This window comes from Odontomachus brunneus, unplaced genomic scaffold (genome assembly GCF_010583005.1).
Source record: "Odontomachus brunneus isolate Ranch 3 - 2012 unplaced genomic scaffold, Obru_v1 Obru_scaffold_013, whole genome shotgun sequence".
Classification (NCBI taxonomy): Eukaryota; Metazoa; Arthropoda; class Insecta; order Hymenoptera; family Formicidae; genus Odontomachus; species Odontomachus brunneus.
The window spans coordinates 754,841-765,547 of record NW_022639463.1 but is presented as its reverse complement, the minus strand read 5'-3'; the positions used below and the strand labels follow the sequence as shown (position 1 = coordinate 765,547).

The 10,707-nt window shown below is 43.4% G+C and overlaps 3 protein-coding genes and 1 long non-coding RNA gene across 7 annotated transcripts in view; 2 read left to right on the top strand and 2 right to left on the bottom strand.

The window, feature by feature from the left end:
* The window catches only part of LOC116841064 (unc-112-related protein), a 62,555-nt gene extending 61,420 nt beyond the window's left edge, over positions 1 to 1,135 (bottom strand). The window contains exon 1 of the mRNA XM_032808577.1: positions 620 to 1,135. Within this exon, the coding sequence (XP_032664468.1) occupies positions 620 to 761 (142 nt within the window). The 5' untranslated portion in view covers positions 762 to 1,135. The remainder of the gene's footprint in view (positions 1 to 619) is intronic.
* A 1,123-nt stretch (positions 1,136 to 2,258) lies between these two features.
* On the top strand, positions 2,259 to 3,745 carry LOC116841070 (exosome complex component MTR3-like). Its single transcript, XM_032808587.1, has 4 exons — positions 2,259 to 2,565; positions 2,807 to 3,060; positions 3,143 to 3,289; positions 3,365 to 3,745. Exons 1-4 carry the CDS (start codon positions 2,421 to 2,423, stop codon positions 3,656 to 3,658), a joined length of 840 nt encoding a protein of 279 aa, XP_032664478.1. The 5' UTR covers positions 2,259 to 2,420; the 3' UTR covers positions 3,659 to 3,745.
* On the bottom strand, positions 3,119 to 4,169 carry LOC116841071. Its single transcript, XR_004377487.1, has 3 exons — positions 4,019 to 4,169; positions 3,438 to 3,635; positions 3,119 to 3,334 (listed from the first exon to the last, which is right to left on the bottom strand). It is a non-coding gene; the product is annotated as an uncharacterized LOC116841071 (long non-coding RNA).
* Positions 4,170 to 5,062: 893 nt separating this feature from the next.
* Positions 5,063 to 10,707, top strand: part of LOC116841061 (DENN domain-containing protein Crag) — a 10,706-nt gene continuing 5,061 nt past the window's right edge. For 2 of the 4 annotated variants that reach the window (XM_032808574.1, XM_032808571.1), the window contains exons 1-12: positions 5,109 to 5,950; positions 6,332 to 6,934; positions 7,214 to 7,800; positions 7,906 to 8,146; positions 8,236 to 8,506; positions 8,589 to 8,680; positions 8,895 to 9,145; positions 9,232 to 9,402; positions 9,487 to 9,615; positions 9,718 to 9,964; positions 10,048 to 10,198; positions 10,493 to 10,696. In XM_032808574.1, coding sequence (XP_032664465.1) covers positions 5,608 to 5,950; positions 6,332 to 6,934; positions 7,214 to 7,800; positions 7,906 to 8,146; positions 8,236 to 8,506; positions 8,589 to 8,680; positions 8,895 to 9,145; positions 9,232 to 9,402; positions 9,487 to 9,615; positions 9,718 to 9,964; positions 10,048 to 10,198; positions 10,493 to 10,696 — 3,290 coding nt within the window. In that variant the 5' untranslated portion in view covers positions 5,109 to 5,607. Of the gene's footprint in view, positions 5,951 to 6,331; positions 6,935 to 7,213; positions 7,801 to 7,905; positions 8,147 to 8,235; positions 8,507 to 8,588; positions 8,681 to 8,894; positions 9,146 to 9,231; positions 9,403 to 9,486; positions 9,616 to 9,717; positions 9,965 to 10,047; positions 10,199 to 10,492; positions 10,697 to 10,707 lie in introns of all 4 variants that reach the window. The other 2 variants (XM_032808572.1, XM_032808573.1) reach the window with 2 other exon arrangements.

Sequence of the window (10,707 nt, the reverse complement as noted above, 5' to 3'; positions counted from 1 at the left end):
TCTCTCTCTCTCTCTCTCTCTCTCTCTCTCTCTCTGTCTCTCTCTGTCGAAAAATAATTTGTATAATATAATGTTATTTATGTAATAAAATATTGTTTATAAAAATGAGTTTTAATCTACGGACTTTTCTTTTTCTGACACAGCTATGTTTATAATACGCATAATGTCTTTTTGACATATAGCTATGTTTACAAGTCTGTCGCAAACTAAATGAGCGTACGACGCAGCCGCCATGTTGCCGGTTCGAAAATTCAAAATTGAAACCCGCGTCGCCGCCATTACTCGCACTGGTCGACGATTCTTACTGCAATCCGGCGGCGCTTTAATGAATGCAACGGTTCCTCCCGCGCATCGGATACAGAGATCCGTTTCGTGTAAACGCGAGATGAAAGTCAAGTGGTCGTATGTTAACGAGAATACGCGCTTAGAACCACGGAGACGCGCGGCAGAATTCTCCAGATGGAGAAAGAAAGAGAGAGAAAGAGAGAGAAGTAGAGAGATAACCGGCGGAGAGAGAGAGACGGCAAGAAATGGCGACGGAAAGAAGCAAAACGGAGGATGAAAGGAAACGGAGCGAGGAAGGCCCACGAGAGGCTGACAAATACAGATATTCACTCACCCAGATCCTCCACGAGACGCAGCATGACACCGCCAATGTGCAGCTCGCCCTTCACGCGCAAACTTCTCTCGACCTGCAGGTCCGTGACGTAAACACGCAGCACCCAGCTGCCGTCCACTTCGTGGCCTCCGTCGGAGTACATGTTGGCCGATCTTTCTTTCACCGGATACGACGGACGACAAAGTCACCGAAACAGAAAGAGAAAGAGAGAGATCCGACGTCGTGCACGCACACACGGTCGTCACTTGTTCGTTCTCGTGGCCGAGACGCTCCGGTTCAATGCTCGGCGAACATGACTTCTCCGTGAGCGATCTGTTCGCCGCTGCTGCACGCGAGCGCAAAAGTGCGACGAAAAACCGCCGTCGGGGTCTACGAGACTCCAATTCTCTTTTTACTTTGCGCGCGCGCGCGAGCGCACGTCACCCACACGCGCGCAGTCACGGACGAGACGGATTACGCCGAGAGCACGCGACCACCTTCGCTCACACGGACCGCTCGGACGCGAATGCCGCGGAACGAGGTCCGGCGGAAAAGTTCGAGAACGTCGCGCTCGCGTCGGCTATCTTCGGCGCCGCTCGGGTGCGCTCGGCTCCCGCGAGCTTGAACCGCGCTCGCGCATGCGTCCGGCATCGAGCGGGAATGAGAATAGGACCATATATGAACGACGCGCGGTTTGATGCGGCCGCGCGCGCTCCGTGTCTTTTCTGTTGCTTTTTTCGTATCTCACTCACTCACTCACTCTCGCTGTCTCTTTTTCTCTTTCAGTCCGCAACGACTTACTTGATTTCGGCCAAATTATTTCCGCGTTGCGGCTAAGATTTCGATTTTCATTTACAACCCGATTACTCAGACCTAAAATAACAATTCCGATTGGTTCTCAGATTCGATCTGTCAGGATTTGTGATAGCTGTGGAAATTTGTGTGCCATAACCGATACTGGCGATTGTCGTGTTGGTCTCTACACAAATTCGATATTGAAGTCAATTGAGAAACTTGAAACTGATTGAAGAACACAAGTTATATTATCTTCTAATTTTTTGAGGAAATATATAAACGTAACTAACCTCTGGCAATCGGTCTGTGCATGGTTACTTGTTCTGGAAGAACGTTTGAACGATAACACGCGTAACAACCAGCGATGGCGCCAGTGACTGCACTTGTGAGTCTATTCTTTTCAATGTCGTATTCTCTGCATCTTGAAAGAAATACCGAATGCAGCTAAAAAGGACAGATTTTGGGTTTGTTCACGTTACTTGCACTTCTGAGACCCGATCTACAATAGGTGTAGTAAGCTTTAAGCCGTAAGAAATTAATCACAATTGATTATTCCTCTATAATTCCACTGTGATTGGTCAATTTCTTAAGCTTACTTAAAGCTTACTATATCTATTGTAGATCGGGACTAATCGATTGTGATTGGTCAATTTCTTAAGGCTTAAACTTACTACACATTGTAGATCGGGACTAAAGCCCATTCTACAATTGCGTAAGTCGTGATCGTAAGAGTCAACCAATCCGAATGTTTTATTTACTGATTGCTTTATTCTGATTGGTGTCGTAATCACATACAACCACTTACAACCACGTTTACGCAATTGTAGAATGGGCTTAATGTCCGTTGCACACTAGACGCGAATGAGCGAAATCCAATGAGAGCTCTCCTTTTAAAAAGAAGCCAATGCAATGGGCGTTAAATATAAAAGTGTCAAAAGTGCAAATAACGCGAACAAATCTTTTGTTAGCGTTTGTTGCTTGTTCTTGTTTTCACCGTTCGAGTAACTGAACGGTAAGTTAGGTTAAGATGCCGATCGACCAGAAACGCATTAACGGGCCGGAGACATCCGTTTCGTATGATATTTATGTTCATTCCGAAGAAAAGGAAGAGATACAAATCGATGCCTCAAAGAGACACGATGATCGCTCAAACAATGAACTTAGAGATATATGTGAGTAAATAAGTAGAGGTTATGTTTACTACGTGTTATAAACCAAATTCAATTTTAGATTTGTTTTTCGTTCCTGCACTGCTTAAATGATACAATTAGAGCGAGAAAAAATATACTTGTCTCGCTCTAACTTATTGCATCAGTTCAGCAGTGTAGGAACAGAAAACCCCTTATGTCTTTAAAGAAAAACAGACCCCTTATGTCTTTAGAGAAAAAAATGTTTATGAAATTTTCTCGGCAGTTTTAAGGACAGGTATCGTTAGTCAAGCCAAAGGCTCTGCCTACATCGAGATGGGCAATACAAAGGTCATCTGCTCGGTTTTTGATCCCAGAGAAGTGCCTAATAAAGTTGGCTATTGTGTGCAAGGTGAATTGTACTGCGAATTCAAATTTGCACCTTTCTCCCATCGCAAACGAAAAATGCATCAGCAGGATGCTGAGGAGAAAGAGTACAGTTTAGTACTGCAGCGAGCTCTGGAACCAGCAGTGTGTTTAGTATGTACTTTGTGACTTTCTCTTCAAAGGTTCTTGGATATTTTTGAAAGACATAAAATACATGTACATAATTATATTTCAGAACGAGTTTCCTAATTTCCAAGTGGACATCTACGCGACAGTCCTAGACAACGGTGGATCAGCACTCGCTGCTGCAATAATGGCTGCTAGTCTAGCTTTAGCAAATGCAGGTGTACCAATGTATGGTTTGGTCACAGCATCCACTATTGTGAGTAGTAATGCAAATTACAGGTGTCGACAAATAAAATATAACCTGTAATAACAAATTTTAATTATTCAACAGGGTGTATGTGATGGTATATATTTGGTAGATCCAACAGACACAGAAGAAAGTTTCTGTAATTCCAGGTCTGTACCAGGCAAAAGTGATCATGGAATTATAGTACAAGCAGCCCTTCCACAGCACAGTCAGATCGCTGAAATGTTTGTAGTGGGAAGTTTCGATACAGATACCATTGTACATTCCATGAGTCTCTTGAGCATAGCTCACAAGGATATATGCCCCTTGTTGGAACAATGTCTCGTGAAAACCATTTTCAAGTCATTTCGTCCAACTAAAAAAGAATGTGAGAAGTGAAGAAAATAGGTATGTGTTAAACTCTTTTATATATTAAGTTGTTAATAAAATGAGTCAAAAACCGCCAAATTTGTTGCCCTCCTTTTCTCCTGTTATTAGAAAGTAAGAAATTAACCTTGAAAATTTATTGTTAGAAGATCACACAATGAAAACATTTATATCCTTTTCTATGTAAGAGTAGAATTAAATAACAGTAACAATATAAAATAATCGCTGCTTGCATCATCTCTCCGACGTGTGCTATTAATACGCACTATCTGTTGTCGAACAAAGAGAATTCGTGACAAAAAAAAACACTCGATTCTCGCGTCGCGCTTATTTATCATGCACACCTACTTGTCCTCCGCGCGCTACACCTACTTGTTCTCGAGATTTCGCCAAGCGTTGCAGTTTTTTCGAAGGAATAAAAAAGAAAAGTGCGCAAACAACAAACTCCGACGTCACTACTGGTTTTGCGGAGCAGCGCGTGAACCGGCGCTCTTATTTCGGATCGAGGCGCGCGAACGTTCTTGAACCGAGCTCGAGGTCGCGCGCCGCGCCGCGCCACTGTCATCGGCCATTTTGCCGCCTGTGGCGACTAAGGCCATTTGAGAGAGAGAGAGAGACACTACACGCGAATTCTCCCGACGCGATTTGTGACACGGCAAAACAACAACGCAATTCCGCAGGCGGTCAGCGCGGAAGCGACGACTCGGATTCTCCTCTTCGTGTCGCGCGACCTGCTGCGTTCGCCGCGGAACGGCTCTTGTGTTCATCTCGCCGGCCATGCAACGTGCGATGACGATATCGTCGAGAGCGCCCTTGTGTGACTGTTGGTCGCGCGTGTGACGTCTAACCTATGACTTGGTTCTGAGGCAGGAACCACGGTCTCCTGCTCGATTGCGGTGGATCGCGTCAGCGGTGAGTCCGTCGCGAGTCGACAGCTGATTATGCGCCTCGTGTTCGCGCGTCGTCTGTGTGTGTGTCGGAGGAACGCGAGCGCGACCACGGCCGGCGGCGACGCGCCACGATCTCGACATACACGGCGGTACCTCCCGAGTGAATAATAACGTCTTATCTCTCCGAAGACACCAGCGAAGTCACGCCGGTGACGACCGCGAGGAAGCATCGGACGGTACACACTCATTCGCTGTCCACACGCACACACGTATACACACACATACACACAACACACACACACACACATTCGAAGATCTCACCGTCGACGATCGAACGCGCGACTCGTTCTCCACAGAAGTCCGCGGACCACGTTGGCGATGCACGACGACGCACACGACGCGCGAAGAACTACACGCGACTCCACTCCGAGCGAGGACGAACGATAATCCACGAGTTGTACGATAACCACCCTCGTCCTCGGCGTTCAGTGGCAATCGGATGATACGTCACATTGTGTAAGATTGCATTCGCTAGAAATCAAGGCCGTCCTGCGCGACTGCACCGACGTGCTTCACGCCGCAATTTGGATCAAGCAATAACTCAGTGAGCCTGTCGTAAAACGAATACTTCAACGTCGCGGTGGACACGCGTAGCAGAGGATCGCTGAGATATTTTTGTAAGATTGTAGAGCTGTAAGAAGGATAGCTGGCTCAGAGGATCGTGATGTTTCGTATGTAATATTATTATGTTTAAGGCTGTTGTGTAGGCAAACAAAGAGAGAAAGAAAAAGTTAGCTGACCAGCTTGTTGCGGTGCACGAGGAAGTATACTTCTTGTAACTTGCCAGTCAAGCTCACACAAAAGAGCACACATAGCTGTATCATAGTGCTACACCGTGGCTACAGGTTGGAGCTTCAGGAACAATTAGTTTAGCGCCATGTACATAAATATCAGAGCTGTCAGCTGAAAATAATATTGTTGTATCTGCGATGAGATACTTTGAGAAGAAAGCCTGATTAGAGGAAGGTTTGTTGGATGTTCTGGAGGTGATTTGTACAATTCCTGACAAAGATGGATGAGAGAAGAGTGGCAGATTATTTTGTTGTCGCCGGTCTGCCTGGCCAAGACGACTATCCCAGTCAGGACAATGAGAATGACAATGAGAGCAACGGTGAGCTGAAGGACTGGTGTCAGGAGGGTACACATCTCAAGGCAGACACGCAAACCGCACCTCCCATCACGGATCTTGCCGTAATATTCCCTGTGCTGGGAGAACACTGTCCTGAAGGTTATACGCTGCTAGAACAAACTGTGTCGGGTTTCCCGGCTGACTTGAATCATGGGAGCTTGCGAACAAACGAGTGTTACCTGTGTTACAGAAGAGGTCGGGACAAGCCTCCTTTAGTTGATATTGGTAAGTGGGGAAAAGTGAATAAATCAAGAATCAACATTAGAAAACTATCGAAGTGAACAAGCTATCAGAGTCGAAATTATGGGTTTATAATTTCTTATAAAGTTTAAAGGTGTTAGGTCTACAACTGTACATTTGAGATTTTTAATTTACATTGAATGAAACTAAAAGAAATATATAAATTCTTTTTCTTGTATTTTTAGATATTTTTTTCAAGAACTTGTCATTTGAGTCTCATAAAAATAGGTTGTTAATTATCAAGAGTTTTATGTTGAGAAGAAACCATTAAGAGATATTAGACATTTAGAGATTATAAACATTAGCTATCTTAATGCAGATGATAGCTAAATCATTAATGATCACTAATTCAAATGATACTTTCAGGTGTGATATACGATGGGAAGGAGCGTATAATGCAGGATGCCGAGATGGTGTTGGAAACCCCAAAAGGTCACGTGGCGAACGTAAATAATTCTACGTCGAAAATTTTTGTAACGTATAGACGAGCGAGTCGGAAGATGCCTTGCAATTCCCTGGTCGTCACGGACATATGCGTCATCTTGACGAACAAAGGGGAGAGTCCGCCGCATGCATTCTGCGTGATCAACAAGAATCTGAACAAGGGAATGCTCGGCAGCGATGTGTTTTTGTGCTACAAGAAATCCATGAACCGCGCCAATCTGGTGTCGTTCAAGCCAGCAATACTCTACAAATATCCCACGGCCGATTACAATGGCTTCGTCTTTCCGAATTCTGTTGCCATGTTCTGTCTGCCGATGGGCGCGACTATAGAATGTTGGCCTAAAGTGGCGTGCAAACCTAAGCCAGTATTCTCGACGTTTGTACTGACGGTCGCCGATGCTGCTCAAAAGATATACGGCTCAGCAATAACGTTCTATGAGGAGCTACAGCTGGAATCGGACATTCCAAACTGCAAAGACAATCAGGAGATTATGGACACGGTCGACGAGAACAACAAAAACAGTGGTACAAATATATTTTATAATCCTAATTTCGTAGCTTTAATTCTTTCTTGTTTTTGATTATACAGAGTGTTCATTGTAATGGTATCCATTATATCCTTATTAGTTATAGTAATCGGACAGGTAAGTTCTAGATGCAATTGAATCTAGAATTTTTTCCTACCCGATTATTGATAAAAGTGGTAAAAAAAATGTATATCGTTATAATGAACACCCGGTATATACATCAAATAGAGTATTTCATAATTATTCTGCTATGACATATATCCCTGTTTTATTTCAGCAGATAATATAGAAATAACTAAGAATAAGCCACAGGTAAAGATGAAGATGTTCAAGAAGGCGGGTATACTCAAGAAACTCACTATACCGCAGTTCGAGAAGCTGCAGTACACGGATCCCGCGAGTCAGTCGTTGAATATCAGCAAGTCCATATGTATACTGTCGCACTGGCCGTTTTTCGACACGTTCGAGAGGTTCTTGGTTTTCCTACACGGCATGGTTAACGACAAGCCGCAAAACGTCCCGATCGAGAAGTACATCTCGTATTTTCTATGCGACATACCGTTCCCGAGCCCACAACGGCCAAGAATTTTGGTGCAGCTCAGCAGCCAGGATCGACTGATCTTGACGCAACCGGAAGATCTGGCTTTGCCTAGATCGGGCGCGAGTTTCCGGCAATTATTGGTGAACTTGGGACCCGACAATTGCCTGCTGATACTGCTACTGATATTAACCGAGCAGAAGATTCTGGTCCACTCCCTGCGCCCGGATGTACTTACTTCAGTCAGCGAAGCTATCGCCATGATCCTGTTTCCTTTTAAGTGGCAGTGTCCTTATATACCGTTATGTCCTCTGGGATTAGCGGAGGTAACGCATACCGACGTGACTGACGCATAGTTTTTATGCTCTTTAGTAGCCGTGCAAGCGCACAAAAAAGTGGGAGACATTTGCCGCTAACGTTGAAAATTACAGGTGTTGCATGCGCCGTTACCATTCCTGATTGGTGTGGATTCAAGGTTCTTCGATTTATTCGAACTCCCCTCTGACGTCAACTGTGTAAATCTAGACACGAACAACATAGCGATATGCGACGACAAAAAATATTTGAACGTGAAACTACTACCTAAAAAAGCAGCTAGACAACTTAGAAATTGGCTGGAGCTTTTATCTTCAAAGATTATTTTATGGGGAAAAACTAACTGTTCTCAGAAAGGTATGCTATTATTAGTTTGGTCCCCTGCTGCATCCCTATTTTTTTTTTATTTTTCTCAAAATTAACATCTCTTTTTGTTGCAATATCAGACAGAGGAGATGAGGACTTTAGTGTAGACAGAGAGTTTCATCAGAAACGAAAAGAGCAAGCTTTAGAACTCGAGATACAGGATGCTTTCTTGAGATTCATGGCGACGATTCTCAAAGGATATCGAAGCTATTTGTTGCCAATCACAAAGGCACCTACCGTAGGGACGACTGATCCAACAAGTTTATTTAATATACAAGCGTTTTTGAGAAGTCGCGATAAAGCTCATGCCAAGTTTTACAGTATGCTCGTCAGAACTCAAATGTTTATTAGGTAAATTAGTTTGTATTATTCTCTCAACTTTTTTTACTAAAATCCTAAATTCTGTTTTAATAAAAATACTCAAATTTTGCAGATTCATAGAAGAGAGGAGTTTCGTATCCGATATGGACATGGCAGGGTTAGCATTTTTCGATGAGTGTACAGAACGAGTCGAGGAAGAGAATGGTATGAATTGTTAGATATTTTTCTATATCGTAAACCTTATTTTTTTGTTCGTATAACTTGCATCTTTCTTACTTTTTACATTTTTACACATTCTGTTTCTTATTTTTACACAATAAAAAAAAAGAAAATATTTTTACATTATTCCATCTAAACATATGTATAAATATGTGTGATATGTCATATAATAATTTTTATTTTTTTGTTTGATCCTTAGTAACTCTTTTGGAACTAGATGAATCTCAACACAGCGAACGTACAGTATTTATACCACCACCTGAAGCAGGGACAAATGAACCACCAATAATATACAAATCGTTCAAGTTGAATCCGGATTTAATGAGGCCTCAGAAGAACTTCTGTTTGAAGAATCCATCTTTAAGTGCCTTCGGTATGGTACCTGGGAGTCCTATGGCTCGTAGAACAAAGCATGAAATCAAAGTTGCTCAAAGGATGGCCCGAAAACAGGTAAATGAAGTTATTCACTCTCCGATAAAGTGTATGAAACTTTTTACACGACGAATTCTATATACGTAAATCTTGTTCTTGTTCAGGCTGCTATGCCTGACAGATGGGGCAAATGTTTGTTGGGTACGTGTTATAGTCTTTGGTTTCTGCATTTGCCAGCTATGTTGCAAGTCTCTAGCCAACCTGCTGCGATTCTACATCAGGCTTACGAACTGTTGGTCAAGATGCAAAAGTTACGTCTCGATCCTATGGAAGAGGTATGAACCGAGCATCAGTGGACACACGCGCTAAATCGTTATATATGTGAAGAAAACCAACGAATTTGAGCTTCATTATTTCAGGTGTGCTATAGAGCTATGATGCAACTTTGTGGCGTGTACGGGCAGCCAGTTTTAGCTGTAAAATTATTATTTCATATGAAACGTAGCGGTGTCCAGCCTAACGCTTTAACGTACGGATTTTACAACAAGGTGAGCGCTCACTTGAATTAATAAGTAACGCAATCTTTTGAGAAAGTATAGACTCGCGCAGGATTCGTGTCAGAGGTTGCAATGTCCATCTCGCTTTCGCAGGCTGTTCTTGAAGCAACATGGCCTTCAGACATGACGAACTCGAGTCAGCTGATGTGGAACAAGTTGCGAAACGTCATCGTTGGAGCGGCTTTGTTTAAGAAGGCTGGCAAGAAGAGCGCCAGAAGGCGATTGAGTTCTAATGTAGATTTTCTGACTGCTGATAAGACTGATGGCATGGAGCATGCACTATCCCGGTCTAGTCTCGACAGTTCTCACTCTCAGGATACTGAAGCCGCGCATAGCGATTGTGAGTTGAGTTTCGCGTGCACGATATCGCTGCCAAGTCGCAACACACTTTTCTCAAAAGTAATAAACTTTCTCTTTCGGCAGCCACAAAAGGCAGTTCTGTGTCTGATCTGCCTGGATTCGGATCGTTCGAACTGAAAGCTAAGCTTCTCCGGCAGAATAGCATAGTTAAAGATCAAGCTACGTTAAGCATGTTGCAAACGGACGAATTGGATACGGTGCCCAATAATCCAAGGTATACTTCATGTTCACTGTTAGGATTAGTTAGTGTCGCTCTCAAGCCCTCAAGTTCGCCTAAGTCGCTGAGAACGCTTGTTCTTTAGATTAAGTCATTATTGTTTCACTAGTGTGTTACCGTAGCCGATGCAAGCGAGTATTCATCGTGTAGACATTATTTTTCGTCCATTATCGTATCACAGAGAATCTCTTTCTCTCTCTACGCAATAATTAATATGCGTCTCGTATTGAACTCTACAGTGCTAATTTTTTGCATGTACAGGCTTATGTAGATGTAATATTTTCTATGTAGGCTAACGCGCAGTGTTGAATCACCATTAAAAAGTCCCATACGCACACCAGTCACGGAAAATGACCCATTGGGTGCTCTCATTAATGACGAAACACCGATTGTGTCACCTTCCGAGGAGAATGACTCGAATTGCTCAACAAGTACTTTAACCGTTTTAAATAATACGACTGAAGAGAGACCAGGAGGGCCGCTCTTATTTAGAAGGTATGACGCTC

What these genes read in the sequence shown, in the direction of transcription:
- LOC116841070 (XM_032808587.1), top strand. Translation starts at nt 2,421, where the DNA reads ATGCCGATCGACCAGAAACGCATTAACGGGCCGGAGACATCCGTTTCG. An exon ending in CAATGAACTTAGAGATATAT is followed by an intron (nt 2,566 to 2,806) that starts GTGAGTAAATAA and finishes TTTTCTCGGCAG; the next exon opens with TTTTAAGGACAGGTATCGTT. An exon ending in TGGTCACAGCATCCACTATT is followed by an intron (nt 3,290 to 3,364) that starts GTGAGTAGTAAT and finishes ATTATTCAACAG; the next exon opens with GGTGTATGTGATGGTATATA.